The sequence below is a fragment of the Mytilus edulis genome, chromosome 8 (assembly GCF_963676685.1).
Source record: "Mytilus edulis chromosome 8, xbMytEdul2.2, whole genome shotgun sequence".
Taxonomy (NCBI): Eukaryota; Metazoa; Mollusca; class Bivalvia; order Mytilida; family Mytilidae; genus Mytilus; species Mytilus edulis.
Window position 1 is genome coordinate 44,426,217 of NC_092351.1, and position 24,770 is coordinate 44,450,986.

The 24,770-nt window shown below is 33.2% G+C and overlaps 2 protein-coding genes across 2 annotated transcripts; both read right to left on the reverse strand.

Moving 5' to 3' along the window:
* Positions 1 to 51: 51 nt before the first annotated feature.
* Positions 52 to 9,534, reverse strand: LOC139484114 (UDP-glucuronosyltransferase 2B31-like). The gene is given in 4 exon segments (XM_071267842.1): positions 52 to 327; positions 329 to 721; positions 856 to 1,079; positions 9,330 to 9,534. Coding segments are annotated over 4 exon segments (1,098 nt in total).
* Positions 9,535 to 17,030: 7,496 nt separating this feature from the next.
* Positions 17,031 to 23,342, reverse strand: LOC139484115 (UDP-glucosyltransferase 2-like). The gene is made up of 4 exons (XM_071267843.1): positions 23,092 to 23,342; positions 21,444 to 22,126; positions 21,231 to 21,370; positions 17,031 to 20,945 (listed from the first exon to the last, which is right to left on the reverse strand). The coding sequence occupies exons 2-4, from the start codon at positions 21,569 to 21,571 to the stop codon at positions 20,578 to 20,580; spliced, it is 636 nt and encodes a 211-aa protein (XP_071123944.1). The 5' UTR covers positions 21,572 to 22,126; positions 23,092 to 23,342; the 3' UTR covers positions 17,031 to 20,577.
* Between the last annotated feature and the right edge of the window lie 1,428 nt (positions 23,343 to 24,770).

Consider the following 24,770-nt stretch of genomic DNA (forward strand, 5'->3'; position numbering starts at 1 on the left):
TAAAAGAATACACGACAAATACTAGTCCCACAATGTAGACCAGATACACGTCTACCATATCAGGGCATATCTAGCTGGTCTGAAATGTTCTGATCCATACTTAGTCACCAAATCTATCCAATTAGCTGCTCTTTGTGTTGGTGTTTGTGGACGACTGTGGAATATCGCAGAAGCATTTTTAATGCTGAACATGAAACTGCTGTTATGCACTACTTTATTGATGTTGTCAACTAATTCGTTCATAGAAAAATCTAAAATATCCATTGAAATTCCATAACCCTTTTCTTTCAAAACAGCGGCATTTGATATTTGATCAAGAGCAATTGGAAATGAAAAGCATCGGTACGCCATGGTAGAGAGCTTCAAAGATACTGCTCTTTCCGCAATGAGTGATGAATAGTTTCGTTTTGACTTGCCCAAGAAGATCATTCTGTGGTAACCATGGCAAAAGTAATATGTTTCCATATTCTTTTTCATAATCTCCATTACGAAAAATAAAATTAAAATGCTTCAACTTTTGAAAAGATGAAATTAATTTATTCATTATATTTTCAAGGCATGACTTAATTATGCTATCAAAGGCAACAATAACTAAGCCATCTTTAGACTTCTCAACAAATGCCTCTATCCTAGATATCAATGATTTAGCGGCTTGGCTGCTAATCCACCACATAAAATGGCATTCGAGGCGATGGGAATTGGATAATCCATTAAAATATCCCTGTTAATTATATGTAGCAAAAAAGGTACTATTCAATTCGCTGTTTGACATCAACGGTTTTCCGGAACATATTTAGCAATTAGAATGCCAAATGAAGGCATTGTGGGTTTGATCAGATGAATAGTATACAATACGATATTAATCATTCGTTCCAGGAATGTCATTTTGTCTATATATCCTGACAAGAGTGCTGGCATGTAGGCAGGATTAAATGGCGTTCGGTGGAGACTTGGATCATAGTGGGCAGAGCTTAATATGAAGGGTAATGAAAGTTTGTATCCTAAAATTTCGTAGCAAACAAAAGGATCATAGTCAACGATGGCATAGTCAAACTTTAAGATTCCAAATAGTTCATCATCTGTCAAAAACGAATGACAGTGATCATATGCATTTCCCAGTAATTGAAGTAAGGAAAAAGACTTATAACCATTCGTTTTTAATTCCGATATAAGTTGAACGTCATGAAAAATGGACGAATTATCAAGACTCATTGCTGCTACAGAATTAATCGACAATCCATTGGAAATAAACTCATCATGGATACCAGGACTAAATTTTGTATATACGCCAGATGCGCGTTTCGTCTACAAAAGACTCATCAGTGACGCTCGAATCCAAACGTAAAATGGAACGTAATTCTTTGTCCATTGATGTTGAAAGCACAAATGTTGCTAATTCTTTTGTTATAAAATTGAGAATGGGGAATGTGCCAAAGAGACAACAACCCGACCATCGAAAAAAAAACAACAGCAGAAGGTCACCAACAGGTCTTACAGTAGAGATGTGACTTCTCAATTGGGCCACAATATATTTTAGAGTCCACATAATACAAATTTGTGAAATATCCCAGGATTACAGCAATAACGAATGTTTTCCATTCATACGTCATCATGAAGAATATAAAATCATTAATTCAGTAAATAAAAAAAACAGTTAGACGAAATACAACTGACAATTTTATTTATCTTTTGAAGTATTTAAACCATAAGCTTTCTGGTATTTTTACTGCTCTTAGAATAAAAGAATTTCATGAATCTCTCTGTATCACGACTTTCCAGTTGATCGACATTCTTTTAGAGATAAGGATGCAGGCGGAGTCTGTCACATCTAGAAGTGCGGAAATATAAACACAAGCATAAAAAACTCAAATGCCATGTTCAATTCACTTTTGTTCAAGAAAGCCTAATTTTAAGGAATAGAAAATTGTTGAAAATTATACTAAGAAATGTTTGAACTTAGAAAACGATCAATATAGTACAATTTTTATAAGAAGATGTGGAAATGAGTGCCCCTGCATGACACAACTCTTAAAGCGAGTCACAATGCACTAGTATACAAAGTTATCGATTGTAGGTCAAAGTACGGCCTTCAACACAGAGCCTTGTCTCACACTGTACGTCCAGCTATAAAGGGCACGAAAATGTAAAAAATGTTTACTTTTTACTCATATTAATAAAATTGAGAATGGAAATGGGGAATGTGTCAAAGAGACAACAACCCGACCAAATAAAAAACAACAGCAGAGGGTCACCAACAACAATATTATTATATTTGAACTTAAGTGTGTACGTTGTGTTATTACAGTATTGTCTATATTATAAAAGCATCTAAATTGTAGTGATTTAGCCGATTTTTGGAAGATTTTACTATGCTTCACCACCAAAAAAAAGAGTGTCTGTTACCATGGCAACCACTCGTATTTTCCCACTCATGTTTATTTTTTTAGCAGTATTCAGTTACTGCTTCTTCTAGGCCATTTATAGATAAAATCTGAAACCCTCATAAATCGCCCTGCCTGGTTCTTACAAAGAGCTGTACTTAATATTCCATAGATATTGTGTCATAGATGAAACTGGTTAGTTCCGGGAATGTTTACCTGTTTTTTTGTTTAAATAAAATTGAGAATGGAAATGTAGCGAGAAATTCCCGCACCGGAGGCGTCCTTCAGCTGGCCCCTAAACAAATATATACTAGTCCAGTGATAATGAACGCCATACTTATTTCCAAATTGTACACAAGAAACTAAAATTAAAGTAATACAAGACTAACAAAGGCCAGAGGCTCCTGACTTGGAACAAGCGCAAAAATGCGGCGGGGTTAAACATGTTTGTGAGATCTCAACCCTCCCCCTATACCTCTAACCAATGTAGTAAAGTAAACGCATAACAATACGCACATTAAAATTCAGTTCAAGAGAAATCCGAGTCCGATTGTCAGAAGTTGTAACCAAAGAAAATAAACAAAATGACAATAATACATAAATAACAACAGACTACTAGCAGTTAACTGACATGTCAGCTCCAGACTTCAATTAAACTGACTGAAAGATTATGATTTCATCATATGAACATCAGGCACAATCCTTCCCGTTAGGGGTTTAGTATCATACCATCATAACATATATGAGAAGAACATAACCCGTGTCATGCCAACAACTGTTTTTAAAAAATAATGTGTTTAGTTCAGATGCAAAGACCTTATCAGTGACTCAATATTAACGCCAAAATATGCAATCTTTAATGACTTGACAACAGTATCGTAATTATATCCCTTCTTAATAAGTCTATTCAAAGGTTTTGTAAGTTTCTGAGGTGAAGACTGACACCTTTGTGCTTTATAAAGAATATTACCATAAAAAATTGGATGTGAAATACCTGAACGTATTAGAAGTCTGCATATTGAGCTATAAATGTCTTTTTAAGGAGTTGAACCATTTCGGTGGATAATTTACACTGCAGTCTCAGGTTACGGTGAACGTTGGAGCCTGCTACAACGTTTAATCCCGGAACATTTGTATGCACTATCGTAAGAATGTAACCTTTAAAATACATACGTATCCTGTTATATATAGATAAAGCAATCTCTGAATAAAAAATGAACGAGTATATATATTTATAAATCCCTGAAACCAGTTAATAAGAATACAAATTTAAAATATGTTGTGGGTTTGATGACAAAATCGCCGCTAGTGCCAATATAAACAATTTTCTAAGATCTTATTACAACAATAAATAAAGGCAATAGTAGTATACCGCTGTTCGAAATACATAAATCGATTGAAAAAAAACCGGGTTAGAAACTAAAACTGAGGGAAACACATTAAATATAAGATGAGAACTACGACACGACAAAACACATCATTAAAATGTGACACACACAGAAACGATCTATAATATAACTGACTTGGAACAGGACATTTTAATAAAAAAAATAATTGGTGGGTTGAACCTGGTACTTAATACTTGAATAATAAGGTGCGATGAGATAATTAAGATTACATGTTGATTTTCATCCTTTAAGTGTTTATATATAATCCATTGAAAATATTTGTATGTTAATCCTTTAGATATTTTCTTTTATTACTGTTTTTACACATATGCTTACGGCTGGTCTCGTTAGTTTAAATATGAATATGAATGTGACCTACCGAATTAGACTATTTACCGGATTTGTTATCACATAAGCAACACGACGGTTGCCACATGTGAAGCAGGATCTGCTTACCCTTCCAGAGCACCTTAGATCACCCCTAGTTTTCTTGGGTTCGTGTGCTATTGTTTGTCTGTTTGTCTTTTTCATTTTTGGCTTTGTCAATTTATTTTCGATTTGTGAGTTTGACTGATTAATACTTGTATAATAGTTTATTTTCATGTAAATGGTTAACTGTCCCTTTGGTATCTTTCGTCCCTCTTTTTTTAACAATATTTTTGAAAACATTTATTCTAAGACTTTACTCACACATGACAATAAGGAGACTGGCCTGTTGTTAGAAGGTAATGACTTGTCACCACTTTTGAATAAGGAAATAACATGTGCAATCTTTCATTGTTCTGAAAATATTTAATCATTTAAAGATTTGTTAAAAAGTAGAAATAATGGTTTGGAAATTTCATTTCTGACAGCAAGTTACATTCTGTTGCTAACGATATCTGGTCCAACAGCTTAATTAACATCGAGCGATGAAAGAATATCAAGTACATCTTGTTCACTAACTACAATTTGTGAAATAAACTCAAGACATCGGTCTTCAAATTCCGGCACATCTTTACAAGCGCCATCTGAATTAGAAATTAAACAAAAATATTTATTTTAAATGTCGGACTTTTCGGTTCCCTCTTACGCAAGTTTAAGGTTATGATCAGGGTCCGTCATGGGAGGTGAATCATTAGACGATGTATATCACTTTTGATTAACATGTTAACTGTTTTCCAGTACTGTTTACAGTTTGTAACTTTTAGTTCATCTAAATTTTCCTTAATACTGTTAAAAAAATGTTTTTGGCTTGCTTTTTTAAGTTATTTACTTTGTTCCTTTGTTGTTTAAATTTCTTTTCTGCGGATGTACTATTCGAGCGAATGAAGCTTTCGCGTTTTTTTGTTTCACGCCGCAAATTCGAATCATACCAAACTTTATCGTCACATCTTATAGTTACTTCCCTTGTAGGTATACATTCGGAGGCAATTTTAAGAAATGTGTTCGTGAAATTAGTCGCAGCAACATGAACGTCACTTGCATCAGAAATTAAATACTCCCAATTTGTTTCAACTACTTTTTGTTTCATTATGTCATAATCACTTTTTTATAATTCCATATCAATCTGTTATAAGTTCGTCTTGTACTAAAACCACAATCAGCTGTGACATATGTTCCATCATGATCACTAATACCTCTATCAAAAGGTATTGTGACTTTTTTTAAAACTGGTATAGAATCAGTGACTAAAATAGGATCAAGTAAAGACGTGTTATCTGTTCGTGTGTCAAAATGAGTAGCTTTGTCAATTATGTTAACAAGGCCATTGATAAAAAAAAATATCTCTTATATTTGACGGTAAATCTGACATACAGTTTTTATTCAGGTCACCTATGCAAATTATTCAATTATTTTCATTCAGGGCATTTTTCAACAGATCAAAATACTGCCAGAAATAAACTGAAGATTGCCGTTCCGATCTATAATAATTGATATCAATATGGATCGTAATTTAGCTTTTAGCTCAAACCACATACTCTCAAGTTGGCAATTCTCTAAATCATGTCGACGAGTTATGCGAACATAACTTTTATAATACATAATAATGCCACCCCCATGAGAGTTTCTATCTTTTCGAACCGGTGTTTCAAAACCTGATATATATAAATCCGAATCTGTTATATTTGAGTCTAAATGGGTTTTTGTCAAGAATACGACATTGTTACTTCAATTATATCGACAATATAATTCAGTTTGTTTCTAAGGCTTCTTATTTTACCATGGAAAATTGACAATGTTTTCTCAGATATTTTTGGTGTGCGCTCATGACCCGGATTCGGTTCGATGTCACCACATTTTAGCAATAAACATAATAACTATGTTAAATGAAATCATATTAAATGTAGCAGAATATCTGTATAAATTAAAAATACATAGTTTGAGTCTTCAAACATGCGTAAATAAAGCTACAAGTAAGTCATACACTGACAACGATACAAATGGTTTTTTTTTTCTCAAACAACCCAGACTTATCTTTTGATAAAACAATCCTATTGTCATTCTATATGCTACTATATCATTACCCATTGTCAAATACAAGACAATACATGTAAATGACAATAAAAAAAATATGACTGCTTTGAAAACCATGATGCACATATAATTCGAATGATCATTCATGAAATTCAGGCAAATAAAAAATAAGGTAAAACAAAAGTTTATGTACAAAAGGCAAAATTGGAACATCATAAGAATGTTCGATGCAGTTGTAGTGAAATCAGAGAGATCAATTAAGTTAAGATGAATTTAGTTTCAATGTTATTTTAGGGGGGAAATAAATACATCAAATAAATCAGAAAACAAAATGTGAAGTTAAAACAGAAGTTTTTTTGTGAAATGTTATAAATAGGTAAATAGAGTAATCTATCTTTAATTTCATTTAATCAATACAGGTAAGCTATAACAATGTTTGAAGAACGATCATTGATAAGGTTACAGGAATAATAATGAATCCACAGTAAATGATTAATAGAATAAGGTTGGTCGAGTAGGAATTTAGCATTTTCTGTTTTAAGATCTATATTATATTTACTTGTGGGCAATGATTTGAAGATATAACCTTTTTTAAGATAAATGAATTGAAAGAAGAACATGTACTACATTTAGTGAAGATGACCAGAGATTGCTCTATGATTTTCTGTACGTTAATAAAGGAGTAAGTCCGATAAAGGCCTCAAATTTCAGGTTCATCGGACGGACGAGTTTGGACACTTTTAAAACACTTAAGTTTCTATTTCAGTTGATTCAAATAGTTTATGTGAAAGATTTTAACTGATTTAGTCATTAAAAACGCACCGATTCAAGCTTAAATATGAAAAATCTATCAAATTTGCAAAATAATGTCACTTTTCAGATGGTTTTTGTCAACAATGAAAGTGGCCACATCCGCGTTCATCCTTAATCTTTCTGAATGTTATTTATTTTCATCGATTACAACTCACATTTCAATAATAAGAATGAACACAAATGCATGGCAAAATCTGGCACCCCAAGCGACACTTTATATTTTGATGAATAACAGTTTTAAAACCAACTGATTTTAACTAAAAAACTGGTATTTGATATAAGTCAATGAGAGGAATACAATTCTATATAAATGATACGGAGGGTAGCAGTGTAAAGTAGTTTTTTAAACCGAAATTTGCATATAAAGGCTCAAAATCTGCAACACGAAAAACTAGGGCGAGGTGTTTGAGAAAACTGAGCACTGAAGACGACTGCTTCTGCTTTCAGGAAATAGATTATGTTGCGGTTCCTTCCGTGCAATACATTATATGGTACTGAGAGATCTAAAAATAAGAAATTTTGATGCTTGAACTTACGTTGTTACTTTTTCGTCGCTTCAAAATTGCCACCCCATGTCAAACATAGCCGACACCCCGCATGTGGCGTTCTACACGGTGTTTCAGTACTGGTGTAAAATTGAGCGTTTGAAATTCGTACAGGTAGACATGAAATAATTTTGTCGTTCAAAGTATGATTGGATGCATAAATACAGTCACGCAAAATAGATATAACAAAAACTGACTTAACAGTTAAAGTAATAATAAAAAATAAAATAATAGTGTGGTTCAAAGTATGACGGGATACATAAGTACAGAGTCACGTCAAATGTATATCACAAAAACGTGGGTTAACAGTAAAAGTAATATTAATCAATAAAATAATTTTGTCATTCAAAGTACGGGCGTTGCCACCAAGGACAAATTGTGTCAAACTATGCAGGTTTTCAGTGCACTGCAATCGCCTTCTTGTAGTTACATTCAGATTGAGATTTAATTAAAGAGGTCCTGCATCATTAAGTCATTGTGCTTCTGAAGGTTATCGAAATGATAGTTTTAAACATATACTCAAATTTAAATACGTCGGATATCTTTTTTAAAGATAGTTCTTGTTTGATTTTGTTATTTTTGCTACAATGTAAATTATAATGATTTAATAATCGACGCCCGGCGAATAATCTTCAATAATTGAAGGATCGCTAGAAACTTAAAGAAGAAGAAGACCAAAAGAGCATAGCAGACATATCATAATTGATTTCAGTAAGGCGTTTGGCACTTACAACATCGATATCTCCTAACTATGGTGTCGATCTGGGACTATTATACTAATGCTTTACATTTATGATATGGGGGACAATATCAGTCCAGGAACAAGCATAACGGAGCAACCATTGAAAAAAGGGGTGGGTGAGTGGGGGTGTTATGTTTTGTCTGCGTCGGATTTTTTTTCTCGCGCAAAACGTGAACATTTTTATTTTGTTTTTCGACGCTATCAATCAATTTTTCCATCTCACAATTTTTCTCTCTCACAAAAAGATCGTGTCTTGTAAATTAAGAATTGCGAATGGAAATGGGGAATATGTTAAAGAGGCAACAACCCGACCAAAAAGCAGACAACAGTCTTGAAAATCCAGCGCCTGGAAGTGATCCTCAGCTGGCCCCTAAATAAAATTCAGTTCAGTGAAAATGGTTGTCACACTTAACTCCAAAACAAATGAACTTAATTAAAAAAGAACATACAAGCTAGACTAACAAAGGCCAGCGGCCCATAACTTGGAACAGGCACAAAAATGGGGCGGGGTTAAACCCTCCTCTATGCCTCTAGCCAATGTAGAATAAAGAAACACCTAGTAATACGCACAGTAAAACTCAGTTTAAAAGAAGATCGAGTCCGATGTCAGAATAGGTAACAACAGAAACTAAGCAAAAAGAAAATGATACATAAATTAACAAAGGACTACTAGCAGTTACTGACATGCAAGGTCCAGATCTCAATTAAAATGATTAAAGGATTATGTCTTCTTCATATGAAAATCAAGAAAAATCCCTCCCGTTAGGGTTTACTATCATACCATCATAAAATATATGAGAACATAACCCGTATCTATATTCCAATCGGAAATTGTTCTTCACAAAAAATGACTGTTCATATTGCTTGAATTTGCTACATGGAATGTTGAAATGTTGTTTTGTACTTTATCTACAATAATTTTAGAATGTTTGTTGTTTTATAAATAGTCACTAAATTGTTTGGATTTTATTATTTTTGGTCTCTCCTTGACTAATTTAAATACTGTGTCTTGCGGGATATCTGGTACCAGCTCCCTGGCCACCTTGTTGAGAAAAGTTTTCAAGTGTTGAAAGTCTCCTTATACTACTTTCCTCTGCTTGTCCAATCTCCACTGATGAAACCGTCACAGCTTGACTCTGGACGCGTTCTAGTGCATTAATGTCCTTGATAAAATATTGGTCCCATACATTAGATGCGTATTTTAACATTGACCGGATAAGTCCTATATACGCTTGTTTCCTGCAATCTTTTGGACAGTGGCGGAGGTTTCGTTGCTAGAATTTGTTGCAGGATATCATTGTCTAGTTTGTAGAAATGAGATAATTTGTTGTTGTGCTCATCACGTAACACTCTCTAGTATTAAATCTAATAACCCATTATGTGGCCCATTCTTCCAATGATGCAAGGTCGTTTTATAGTAGTTGTTGATCCTGTTGTGTTTTACTTCCTATATAAATTAGGTAATCATCGTCAAAAAATCTTACTTGTGATTTAACAGTTTCATGAAGGTCATTAGTGTGACACAGGTCCTGATATATTCCTGATGCTTCACCTACAGAGTTATAATTTTCGCCTTCTACCAGGACTCACATATTTCGTTTTGCAAGGAACATATTGAGCCAATCAAGATTTAGACCATCCATACAACTACTTTTGAGTATGGATAACAACCTTTTCTTTGGGACTGTATCGATGGCTTTAGAGAAACCCAGTATCACAATATATGTCTGGTAGCCTTTGCCATTAAGTTTAAGTATGTTGTTCATAGTTGGTAAACATTGTGTTCTCAAAAGAAACCTAGACGACAGCCTCCCTGGTGTGGTGTCAGTATATGAGTCTTTTCTAGGTGTTTTAGGATATATTCTTACATATATTAAATATGTTCACGCAACTTTCAGCTAACGTAGATAAGAGAAACAGGTCTATTGTTCTCTGGTGTGTTAATATTTCTTTACTTAACCCGATGTTCAGTGGTTGTCGTCTGTTTATGTTTGTCATAAGTGATTTTCGTTTCTTGTTTTTTATATAGATTAGACCGTTGGTTTTCCCGTTTGAATAGTTTTACACTAGTAATTTTGGGGCCCTTTATAGCTTGCTGTTCGGTGTGAGCCTAGGCTCCGTGTTGAAGGACGTACCTTGACCTATAATGGTTTACTTTTATAAATTGACTTGGATGGAGAGTTGTCTCATTGTCACTCATACCACATCTTTCTATATCTATTATATACATAAGTGATGTTTGTATTTAACCAATTAGTAGGTAGGGTGCTAGAGTTTATGGATTGCCGAAAAATGTGTCCAAGCCCAGGTGCTAGTTGTTTAGAGCAGTTTGTCAGGACCAAATGACTTTACATGGTTTTATGTTTTTTACATCTTTTTGTTGTTATTGTCAGTGATGGTAGTGACTGATCTTCTTTTTTGTCAATGCTCGGTGTTGTGTTTTTTTTTGTGTCTTTTTTAAATACCGATTCAAATTAGCTAAGGAGTAAATTTGCCTCCTCTTTGTAGTCGTTAACAAGGGCTACATTCGGTTTCATTCCTGGTATACCAATGTTTTCCTGTCGTTTTGATTTAACATTGCGCCATAATGTTTTTTTGTTGTTTTCTTGTAATCATTGGTAAATAGTGTGTAGGAAATAGTTGATATCTGCTCTCTTTAAAAACAAACGAAAGAAGAACAGAAAAAAAGAAAACGGCCTTAATTTTCATTTGTTTTGACTTGAAACAAAAGATACATGATATACATCTTCATAAAATATGGTGGCTAAAAAACTATACAAAAGTTTAAAAATGTAAATGAATAAAATTAACACCAATTAGTCCAAAGTGCATATTTAGTATTCACAATATTTTTTACAATATTTATAATGTAAAACTTTCATATCATCATCGATGCATCTAAAATTTATATAATATTATAATACCGAGATGACTTATCACAATTTTGACTGTCAATACTTCTGACCAGGGCTTGTTTTATCAAATCCTCCCCCTTTAAAATATAAACTCTTTGTAAAAACTAAAGAATAGAAAAATAATGTCAAAACGCAACGCAGTACGACCTAGCTCTCCCATAACAGCTAAGTCTTTTTATTTACCACGAAAAGACATAAAAATGTGTCGACGAAGTATTAGTATGAAAATCATGTGAAGGTGATATTTTTTTTAATTTTATTTGTGTTTAAAATTGTCTGAAGCTAAAAACAGTGCAGTCTACTACAATTTTGTATTGATACATCTATAATTATATATATACATGTATATTCCCGTAAAATATAATTTCATTTTCATAAAACAATTTAGTATTCATCTTGTCCTTTTTCTCTTTTCTTCTTCTAGGCCTGGACACTGTTCAGTTTGATACTATTTCCGTATCCATGCTATAATTATTAAGATCATTTATGCATATGACTACAAACCAGAGTATTTTTGCTTAATTTTAGACTGAAGGACAATTACATCTAAAATCTGATTTTCGTTTCTATTTTTTCTAGAGTCAATAAAGGGACATATTTATTTTCGCATTGTATATATACTTGAATAAAGTTTCTTCGTGCGTAATACCGTCATTTAATGGCAGATAAAAAAAATCTTCTTAATTTGATTTATTTTATTTATAAAATACAGTTTGAAATAAAGAACGAATAAATCTTAATATATATATATATATATATACATATAAAAGAAAGCAGTTTATTTATAGTTGGGTACACCAACTTATTACCAACATATACATATGCGTACTCTCGAAAATCTTTTTTTTTCACCCTATTTACATATATTTAAGACCACTATCTTTATGACTTTACTTACGGCACACAAGAAGACAGTTTTTAGATGCTCCAGGAAAATTTAGATTTCTGACGATCTCCTTCTTATGTTACAAAAGGGTTGACGCATGTTGATCAAATTCCCATGAATGGAACCACCGATCAATATCATGGCAATACCAATAACAATTAGAACAGTTATGGTGATGTGCTCACTACAGTTTCTTTCAACTAGTACACATGATACAGTAATGCATGACAATCCCATGGAAACCAAAATAAGGGAACAAACAGTTGTCGGGCACCATTCCGTTCCTGAAAACAAACTCAATCCGGCAAAAAGAGGAGCCGCCAGCAGTGGGAAGAGCCATCATTCCATATCGTAATTCAGAGTCTTCTTGGCTACACGAGTAAAAGTGCATTGCTATTGCTACTAAGATAAAAGTATCTCCAGTAATGATTAAGAATATGAACCAATAGAATTTAAAATTATTCGTTCCACAACAAAAAGTGTTGTTATCCATTCTTGATATTTTTATTTACTATTTATCGTTTTCTCCTTGTCATTACCCTTCCGAAGCACCTGAAATCCCAATCAGTTTTTGCAACGCTAGGGTTCGTGTTGCTCAGTCTTTAGTTTTCTTTGTTGTGTTTTGTGTACTGTTTATCTTTTCGTCGTTTTCGTTTTTTGACATGACATTGTCAATTTGTTTTCCACTTATGAGCTGAATATTCCTTCGATATCTTTTTATGCTCCATTATGTTTTCTGGTCTGTGCGTCCGTTCGTCCGTCCGTCCGTCCGTTCGTCTGTTCGTTCGATCGTCCGGCAAACTGAACAACACAAACACAACATAGAAATCACTAAAACCTGAGCACTACGACCCCCCCCCAAAAAAAAATAAAAAAATGGGAGTGACCTCAAGTGCTCCGAAAAGGGTATGCAGATCTTGTTCCACATTTGAATACGTTGATTTGTTATAACACATTTTAAAAAAAATTAAAAAAGAAAAAGAAAAAACAACACAACTAAGGCTTAAGCAACACGAAGGGAGTATCCGGTGCTCCTAAAGGAGCCTATCCTGCTCCACATGTGGCATCCGTCGTATAACTTATAAGTTTCAAATAATAGTGTCTTTGAATGTAAATCGTACTACTACGAGTGTATTGACAAAGAATTAGGAATATGTGAGCACTCAGTTAATGCCACATACAAAAACATATTATTTGACATGAATGACACTTTGGCGAATCATAAGTCCTTGATGGCTTTATTGAAAATTACATTGAACAGCAAATCGGAGGATTTCCCTTGATTGTATTGGATATATAAGCTTCAAAAATTCCGTACAAACAAAGATACATTGCAAGCTCAACTGCATGTTCGTCTAAGGAATTGTCTATTAGATTGACCAAGATTCTGTCCGCAGTGAAAGAGGGTCTTCATAAAAACTGCGAAAAAGGGGCAGTCAAACTCATAGATCGAAAATAAACTGACAACGCCATGGATGAAAATTAAAAAAACAAACAGACAAATGATAGTACAGAAGAAACAACACAGAAAGCTAAAGACTAATCAACACAAACCCAACCAAAAACTGGGGGTGATCTCAGGTGCTCCGGAAGCTGTTTACTCGCTTTGTGCTATTAACCATATGTGGATTCTGAAAAACTCAAAAGAACTTCTGGATAATTTTCAATCGCAATATTTCTCCGAAATTAGTTCTATCCAAACTTTTGATTTTTCAACCCTATGTACCACGATTCCCCACGGAAATTTGAAAAAATATGTTACAATACGCTCCAAGTTTATTACGATGGGATACCAAACGGTATATTTTGTTCCTTACTTTCTTACCTGCGCAAAAAGGTCAAACGTGCTACACAGAAGAACACGTGATCAGTATGCTTAAGTATCTTATTTACAACATACATGTATTTGTTGAATTAAAACCCCGATGGTCTTGAAGTATAGATTCCAGGTATTGACATTGTTTATCATCTTATTAACGTATTATTTCATTTGTCTTTACAAATTTTTACTTTTGCTATTTAGTCCATTTTTTGCAATATTCATTTGACGTGGCTCGGTACTTTTACATCCCGTCATTGTGTTATTAGGCTATGGTAAGTTTTCGTAATTTTGTCATTTTCGTTTCTGCTAATGTGCTTTGTCTATATGCCTTTTTGTTCATCTTAGTTGTCATATTTGCTTGTTTTTATAGAGATAAAAATTATAAGACAATGTTGACTGCTGTACCCCTATTTTTGACATATTATATCTGTTTGTTTTGTTCACACATCGTTGTCAATATAACGAAATATAATGTGACTGTTATGTAAGTGAGAGCTTAAGCTAGCTACAAATCAGGTTTAATAAAATAGTTTTTACATGAGAAAATGTCTGTACCAAGTCAGCAATACGACGATCATAAATTCCTCTTCAGTAGTTTTTGGATAAAATCAAACAGTTGAAGTCATATGATATTTAAAATCTAACACAAAAAAATGAATATGTTATATATACTATAAAAACAAATGTGCATAGACTTTTTTAAATCATCTATTTTGTTACAATTTATCTATAAAATGTTCTGCTTTTGAATTATTGTACTCTTATTTTTCGACATGCTATTGCAGAGGAATTTATGATCGTTTGATACCCAGTGTTATTCATTTGAACTCAATTGAAATAAACCCAGTCACCCAGTACTTTATGTCATATATATATATCTATTAAAATCTAATTTGAAGTATGCACATTGTGTGCAGATGTCAGTTAAAAAATATATGTATACATATGTTACATGAACAAAGGGTATACGTCATTTAAACACCGGTATACCATATATAGGTGTGTACACTATATGCTAAGTTCTAAATCGCCCATAGCCGAAAACTTGATTATTACACAGAGATTTGTCATCAACATCAAATTCTAAAAAAAATATAAAAAAAAATAAACTGGAGGCTTCTGTACAGGTGACGACCCTTGGACACTGATAGTTCATCAGCAGTGGTACACAAATTGTGGTATTAAAACATATGATATAATTTTTAAAAGATATATTTATGGAAAATCATCATTTGGTTTGATAGAAACGGTTACATTATAAACGCTGGAGTATATATATATACATGTATATCAATAACTAGGAATTGCGTGATTCCCAAAGGTAGTAAGATTATTTACGACTGTCAGCAACCTTTATGAAGCAGGTTTTAAGCGATTTGATCAACATGAGGTATAAGTCTGTTTGTCAACTACACAACAACAACAAAAAAGACCACAAAAAATCTACTGAACAATACATGATCTAGACGATTTTATGTGGTTTCCACAACTTTTGGTATTGAGCGTATCATATACATGTATGCAGTTTCAAACACACTTCTCTAAATTGGTATCAGACGCTAACAGAAGATGCTACTTATTGAAGGCAAATGTTTTGATTATTCATGGAAATGAAACATTATTTTCCTATTAGGATAGCTTCGAGAAATAATATAATATCAATAATTTCTAATCATAGTTGATAAAACACGCATGCAACACGAATGCAAAATCAAACCAACGTTTAATAAGGCAGCAACCATTTGATTTTCTGGGGGGGGGGGGGGAGGCTATGGTTTTTTTTTGAAAAAAAAGTTTGTTTCCAGTTTTTGGAGAAAAAATAATTTGTTTTGAATTCTGAAAAAAAAAAATTGTTTGTTACACCTTCAGCTGCCACTATATGTAATGCTAAAATTGAAAGAAAAAAAATGTTTTCGACTTGTCGCGAAAAAAATAGTTTGTTTTTCGCCACAGGCGAAAAAAAAAGTTTGTACAGAAAAAAAAACCATAGCCCCCCCCCCCCCCCCCCCCCAGAAAATCAAATGGTTGCTGCCTAAAGAGGTGTTTATATAACTTAATTGTCATGTAAACATTTACAAGTCTATTTGTAAAAGAGGGACGAAAGATACCAGAGCGACAGTCAAACTTATAAATCGAAAATAAACTGACAACGCCATGACTAAAGATGAAAAAGATAAACAGACAAACAATAGTCCACATGACACAACATAGAAAACTAAAGAATAAGCAACACGAATCCCACCAAAAACTAGGGGTTATCTCAGGTGCTCCGGAAGGGTTAGCAGATTCTGCTCCACATTTGAATACCGTCGTGTCGCTATGTAAGTATACATTAAATTTTCTCTCAATAACAACGATCATTCTACAACCAATTTGCTGTCATAATTTATAGGAAGAAAAACTACTATCTCAATGTTATCATAACTAAGGACTACACAAAAATCGATACATTTTGTCTTTTTGATTTTATCGTTTATTCCTGTTTGCCGTCTTTCGAATAATGGTATATATCTTTTTAGTTTAACAGATGTTTATTTTAATAGCGAATAATTTTATCTTTGCGCACCTAATATCACCCCGGGTTCGTGTTGCCCAGTCTTAAGGTTTTTTATGTTGTATTTTGTGTACTGTTGTTTGTATGTTTATCTCTTTTCTTTTTTAGCAATGGCGTTTAAATTATTTTTTCTACTCATTAGTTTAAATGGCTCTTTTGTATCTTTCACCTCTCTATTTAAGAGGGCTCCTGCATATTATATAGAATTGCTGGCTTGCAATAGACAATACATATAATGTTCCCATCTATTAATGAGCAGTAACATTATTTGTGCGTTTCACGGTCGTCAACAAAGAAATTAAACAGGGTAACTGAATTTTAACACACACACCCTCCAACCCCCATATCCCCCCAAAAAAAGAAACTACTTTGAACTATTCAACACTGAATATTAGAAGAAAAGGAACGAACTTCTCTCTTAATTTTTATGAAATAATTAAATATGAATAAGTTAAATTTAGAGGTAAGGAAAATTAAAACTTATCTTAACATTTTTGTGGACTTAGTTGTCTAATTGTCAATCACACTACATCTGCCTATTTTTATTCAAAAAGATAAAAGAAAATACTAACAGTTTCAAGTTATGGTAACACTTAAGTATTACAATAAACGTTCAGCCACTTGAACAAATCTTATGTTCAATTGATCACAGTACATTTCTAATTCCACTCTGTCCTTTCATGTCTTTTTTTTTTAATGCTATTCGATAATTTTGGATTTATCCCCGGATCTCTTCTTTCCACCTTCTCGACAGGAATTTCCTTTGTTTACCCAACTACCAGTTACCAAACCAGCGATTAGTTTTGAGACAATACCAATAGCAATCAAAATAATTATTGCGATATGATTATTGCATTTTCTGGAAACAAGTACACATGATATAGCAATGCACGGCACTGCTATGGAAACCCAAAGAATGGAACAAACAACTTTCAGGCAGAATCGTTTTCCCATCTGTGGAAACAAACTCATTCCAGCACAAAATACGGAGAAACTGCCTACAATTGGCAAAATTATAAATCCATTTCGTGTCGCAGAATCTTCATGGGTGCATGAATAACTTTGAATAACTTCTGTTGCTAAAATACAAATTATTCCAGTTAAAATCCAGAAAATGAAACAAGAACATTTGATACAATTCGTTCGACGTGAGCGTTCCTTTGCCATTTTCACTGAGTTATAATGTACTCCTTAAAATGCAAAACAAATCCAAGTACTAACAGCGTGGTATTTATTGAACATTGCGCTTGAACATCTTATCTATTACACTGTTTAAAAAAATTGACAAACGAATTGGGGTTGTTCCAGAATTACTTTAATATTTGATTTGGTTTGAATATATTCTACTGAAGAATATTAATTGATCCTTTAAACTTATGTCTATTCAATTAAATGTAAATACTGATTTCCAAAAATGATAACCCTCAAAATAAATGCAATCAACCAGTGTGTACAAATGTATATGTTGAAAACATAACACGACATATCAATATGACAGTAATGAGATGAAGTATAATTTCCATAGATACAACTATCCACCAAAGTTCAAATAAAGTGGATGTAAGCAACTATAGGCAACAGTGCGGCTTTCAACAATTAGAAAAACCCATACCGTAAAATCGGCTATAAAAGTCCCCGACATGAAATGTCAGTTTGAACATAATGAATAAAAGAAAATGTAAAGTGAACGTAATTTAGACAGCAACCAATACGACACAAATAATGAAATGCCAGCACATATATATCGGACAGTCTGATATTTACAGCACAGAAAAACAAAATTATAAAAGTTTTATGGTTTAAGCAACGTTATTGACAAACAATTAAAGATCAACACACAAGATGAAATGAAATCGCATGGAAATACATATTTCGGCACAACAGACCTTCATCAGACACGACCTATTCAAAAATGTGATAAACATACTAAGTTTTTTGTGTGAAAAAACTGACTATCTCTTTCATACTGCTGGCAGTCTTGAACTTTGTCAAATTTATTTTTTTACTTCTTAGTAGGTTATGCTTGGCATCGTATGTGTTCATCCCTATACCTAAATAGATATGCACAGGTATCTTTCATATTTTCATACTAAAGAAATGCATACTTTGTTTTACAGCCCGATCTCTCCTTACATATATAATATGTAAAAAGAAGAAATCAAAAACCGTCTGGACAAAAAGAAGAAAATAAGAAAAGACTCTGTTCCATACAAAAAAAAATTTCCACGTTAAAAATTCATCAACTGAAATAAATTGTCGGATATCTACAATTCAGTAAAATCATATCGGTAGTGAGCATATTTTAATAAACAAAGAGAATCAGATGCATTGTTTTTCTTAACAAACACGATGGTGAATGATCTCTACCCGTTCACGCTTAGCTTCGTAGCTGTCATCGCTGGTGCTATCATTAGAAATAGGTTTCCTATTATTATTTTGAATTTTTATACTTTACAGTTACTAAGGCCGTGTTCACATTGACCTAAACTCGGTGTTGTGTTAGTGTAACTCTCACATAAACTAAACATAATTACGTTCCCATTGATAAAACTCAATGTTTACATGTAGTTTGAATCATGTTTTGTCTACATGCAGTCGATGGTCGATGTTGGCCTTGTGTAGGTTAAGTGTACACAACACTAGGCATTCAGAACTTAAATTTTCCCATGTATATTTAAAAAAAAACAATTTTTATATAAAATTGATATTTATAACACTTATTAATAAAGTTCTTTACAGAAATATTTGTCTAAACTTGATATATTTATTTGTTATAAAAACACTTTACGTAGCCTTATCAACCCCTTATCAAGACTCATCCATCATCATTGCCGAACACATAATTCATTTGAAAAGGTCTTCCCGAATCGATTGGACGTACACACTGACAGAAATATTTGCCAATGGTCTTTATACTCAAACAACGATTCACTCATAAAAGCCTCTGGCCTTTGTTAGTCTTGTATGATTTTTAATTTTAGTTTCTTGTGTATAATTTGGAGTTTAGTATGACGTCCATTATCACTGTACTAGTTTACATATTTTTTAAGGGGCCAGCTGAAGGACGCCTACGGGTGCGGGTGTTTCTCGCTACATTGAAGACCCATTGGTTGCCTTCGGCTGATGTCGTGTTGTTGTCGCTTTGACACATTCCCCATTCCCTTTCTCAATTTTATTACTGAAAAATGGGCGAGGTTAGTTGTTTGTTTGTGTAGTATCTCTGATCCGTTAAAAGAAAATTAGAAATAAAAAAAAACATTACCCCCTCCCTTTGCCAAATACTCCTTGGAGAAAAAATACCACTTGAAACAAACAGAAAAGATAAAAATGTAGTGATCCTTAACATCGCAATTCTTTTTCTTCGTCTGTAAGCACGGTGATGGCGAGCCTACGTTTTTAATGCGTAATCGAGACATCTTTAAACTACTGCAAATCATCCAAAATGACTTTCTTAAAGGAGCAACCACTTTACTTAAAAAAAGGGGGAGGGGGGTTCTGAGTAAGATTTTTTTCTCGCGCGAAAGTTTATAATTAGTGGTTTTTTTTCTATGGTACCAATTCAATATTTTACACTTTAATGTATGGGGAAACTTTGGATTCAGAATATTTGTTCATTCTAATCATCTGAATGACCCGATTTTTGTTTTAATCAAAATGTGGAAAAATCCATCACACTTTTTTTTTAAAGTCAAATGATAGTTCCCTAACTGCTAGAAAAGTTGTTCGAAAATTTGAATTACGTTCTACGTAATGAACATTTAAATGACATATAGTTTACAAGTGTGAACAAATCTTATGTACAGGTAGCTAAACAAGGTGTATAGATGTGAACAAATTTAATGTAAAACTTGTGTACATTACATTAAACCAAATGTAAACATGTTTACTGTACACAGCGTTTGATGTGAACACGGCCTTAAACAAATTCATGTTTGAACCATGTTGATATGCATGTATCAGTATCAGTATTATTATATCATACATTTTGAAACAAACATAGAGCCTGTAAATGGTCTTTTCTAATATTTTCAGATATTAGTTTGTACAAATTCAATTTACATAAAACACTTGGTTTTAGTGCAGTTTTTCTTTGGCATTCTTTTTTCTACAACATATTTTAATACAAAACTTAAGAAATAACTTAAAAGAATATACGACAAAACCTAGTCCCAGAATGTAGATCAGATAAACATCTACCATAAAATATGAATACCACTGAATATCTAGCGATGCTGGTCTGAAATGTTCTGTTCCATACTTAGTCACCAAGTCTATCCAATAAGCTTCCTTTTGTGTTGGTGTTTGTGGACGACTGTGGAATATCTCAGATGCATTTTTAATGCTGAACATGAAATTGCTGTTATGCACTACTTCATTAATGTTGTCAACTAATTCGTTCACAGAAAAATCTAAAATATCCATTGAAATTCCATAACCCTTTTCTTATATAACAGCGGCATTTGTTTTTTTTTATAAAGAGCAATTGGAAATGCAAGCATAGGTACGCCATGGTTCAAAGATGCTGCTCTTTCCACAATGAGTGATAAATAGTTTGGTTTTGACATGCCAAAGCAGATCATTCTGTGGTAACCATGGCAAAAGTAATATGTTTCCATATTCTTTTTCATAATCTTCATTACGAAATATAAAACTGAAATGCTTCATCTTTTGAAAAGCTGAAATTAATTTATTCATTATATATTCAGGGCATGACTTAATTATGCTACCAAAGGCAACGATAACTAAGTCATCTTTAGACTTCTCAACAAATGTCTCTATCTTAGATATCAACGAATTAACGGGCCTGGCTGCTAATCCACCACATAAAATGGCATTCGAGGCAATGGGAATTGGATAATCCATTAAACTATCCCCTCAATTATGTGCAGCAAAAAGCTACTTTTCAATTCGCTGTTTGACATAAACGGCTTTTCTGGAACTAGATTGCAACTAGATTGCCAAATGAAGGCATTGTGGGTTTGATAAGATGAATATTATACAATACGATATTAATCATTCGTTCCAGGAATGTCATTTTGTCTATATATCCTGACCATAGTGCTGGCATATAGACAGGATTAAATGGCGTTCGGTGGAGACTTGTATCATAGTGGGCAGAACTTAAAATGAAGGGTAATGAAAGTTTGTATGCTTAATTTTCGTAGCAAACAAAAGGAGCATAGTCAACGATGGCATAGTCAAACTTTGCAGCTTTTAAGATTCCAAATAGTTCATCATTTGTCAAAAACGAATGACAGTGATCATATTTCCCAGTAATTGAAGTAAGGAAAAAGACTTAGAACCATTCATTTTTAATTCCGATATAAGTTGAACGTAATGAAAAATGGACGCATTATCCACGTGGCATTATCAAGACTTTTTGCTACTACATAACTAATCGATAATCCATTGGAACGTATTTCTTTGTCCATTGATGTTGAAAGCACAAATGTTGCTGAGTGATTGTACTTTTCTAATTTTTTTGTAATGTCTATTACAGTAGAGAAGTGACTTCTCAATTGGTCTACGAAAACATTACATTTTTTTAGAGTCCACATAATACAAATTTTTCAAAGATCCCAGGATTACAGCAATATCGAATGTTTTCTATTCATACGTCATCCTGAAGAATATAAAATCATTAATTCAGTAAATGAAAAAAACAGTTAGACGAAATACAACTGACAATTTTATTTATCTTTTGCAGTATTTAAATCATAATTTAAAAAAGAAGATGTGGTATGATTGCCAATGAGACAACTATCCACAAAAGACCAAAATGACACAGACATTAACAACTATAGGTCACCGTACGGCCTTCAACAATGAGCAAAGTCCATACCGCATAGTCAGCTATAGAAGGCCCCGATAAGACAATGTAAAACAATTCAAACGAGAAAAATAACGGCCTTATTTATGTAAAAGAAAAAAAATGAACGAAAAACAAATATGTAACACATAAACAAACGACAAACACTGAATTACAGGCTCCTGACTTGGGACAGGCACATACATATATAATGTGGCGGGGTTAAACATGTTAGCGGGATCCCAACCCTCCCCCTAACCTAGGAGAGAACTAAAAAAACAGTTGAAAATAAGCTTTGTAGTATTTTTACTGCTCTTAGATTAACAGAATTTCGTGAATCTCTCTGTATCACGACTTTCCAGTTGATCGACATTCTTTTAGAGATAAGAATGCAGGCGGAGTCAGTCACATCTAGTGCGGAAATATAAACACAAGCATAAAAAACTCAAATGCCATGTTCAATTCAATTTTGTTCAAGAAAGCCTAATTTTAAGGAATAGAAAATTGTTGAAATTTATACTAAGAAATGTTTGAACTTAGAAAACAATCATTATTATACAATTTTTATAAGAAGATGTGGATATGAGTGCCCCTGCATGACACAACTCTTCAAGCGAGTCACAATGCACTAGTATACATAGCTACCGATTGGAGGTCAAAGTACGGCCTTCAACACAGAGCCTTGGCTCACACCGTACAGCCAGCTATGAAGGGCCCGAAAATGTAAAAAAATGTTTACTTTTTACTCATAACAACAATATTATTATATTTGAACTTACGTGTGTACGTTGTGTTATTACAGTATTGTCTATATTATAAAAGCATCTACGCTTTAATATTCCATAGATATTGTGTCATAGATAAAACTGGTTTGTTCCGGGAAGGTTTACCTGTTTTTTGTTAAATGTCTTTTGAAGGAGTTGAACCATTTCGGTGGATAATTTACACTGCAGTCTCAGGTTTGGGTGAACGTTGGCGCCTGTTACAACGTTTAAACCCGGAACATTTGTATGCACTATCGTAAGAATGTAACCTTTAAAATACATAAGTATCCTGTTATATATAGATAAAGCAATCTCTGAATAGAAAATTAACGAATATGTGTATTTATAAATCCCTGAAAGCAGTTAATAAGAATACAAATTTAAAATATGTTTTGGGTTTGATGATAAAATCGCTGTTAGTGCCAATATAAACAATTTTCTAAGATCTTATTACAACAATAAATAAAGGCAACAGTAGTATACCGCTGTTCGAAATACATAAATCGATTGAAAAAAACCGGGTTACAAACTAAAGCTGAGGGAAACACATAAAATATAAGATGAGAACTACGACACGACAAAACACATCATTAAAATGTAACACACACAGAAACGAACTATAATATAACTGACTTGGAACAGGACATTTTAATAAAAAAAAAATGGTGGGTTATACCTGGTACTTAATACTTGAATTATAAGGTGCGATGAGATAATTAAGATTACATGGTGATTTTCATCCTTTTAGTGTTTATATATAACCCATTGAGAATATTTGTATGTTAATACTTAAATATTTTCTTTTATTACGGTTTTTACACATATGCTTACGGTTGGTCTCGTTAGTTTAAATATGAATATGAATGTGACCAACCGATTTAGACTTTTTACCGAATTTGTTATCACATAAGCAACACGACGGGTGGCACATGTGGAGCAGGATCTGCTTACCCTTCCGGAGCACCTGAGATCACCCTTATTTTTTTGGGGGGGGGGGGGTTCGTTTTGCTTATCCTTTGTTTTTCTATGTTGTGTCATGTGTGCTATTGTTTGTCTGTTTGTCTTTTTCATTTTTGGCTTTGTCAGTTTATTTTCGATCTGTGAGTTTGACTGATTGATACTTGTATAATAGTTTATTTTCATGTAAATGGTTAAAAATATTTTTGAAAACATTTTTTCCTAAGACTAACTCCCACATGACAATAGACTGGCCTGTAGTTAGAAGGTAATGACTTGTCACCACCTTTGAATAAGGGAACATGTGCAATCTTCCATTTTTCTGAAAATATTTAATCATTTAAAGATTTGTTAAAGAAAGACATAATGGTTTGGAAATTTCATTTCTGACAGCAAGTTACATTCTGTTGCTAATGATATCTGGTCCAACAGCTTAATTAACATCGAGCGTTGAAAGAATATCAAGTACATCTTGTTCACTAACTACAATTTGTGAAATAATCTCAAGACATCGGTCTTCAAATTCCGGCAAATCTTTACAAGCGCCATCTAAATTAGAAATTGAACAAAAATACTTAATTAAAATGTCGGACTTTTCGGTTCCCTCATACGATTAATCTCATTTAAACAGCGTTAATGCGTTTTTGTCCGATCAAGTTAAATTCGGGTTACTAGTGTACGCAAGTTTAAAGTTATGATCAGGGTCCGTTATGGGAGGTAAATCATGAGACGGTGTA

Bases quoted from the DNA above. Each gene is read 5' to 3' on its own strand.
- LOC139484115 (XM_071267843.1), bottom strand. From the start codon at position 21,571: ATGCCAGCACTATGGTCAGGATATATAGACAAAATGACATTCCTGGAA. The intron at 21,371-21,443 runs GTTCCAGAAAAG...TTGAGGGGATAG, and splicing joins GGCAATCTAGTTGCAATCTA to TTTAATGGATTATCCAATTC. The intron at 20,946-21,230 runs GTAGCATAATTA...CTGTTATATAAG, and splicing joins CTTAGTTATCGTTGCCTTTG to AAAAGGGTTATGGAATTTCA.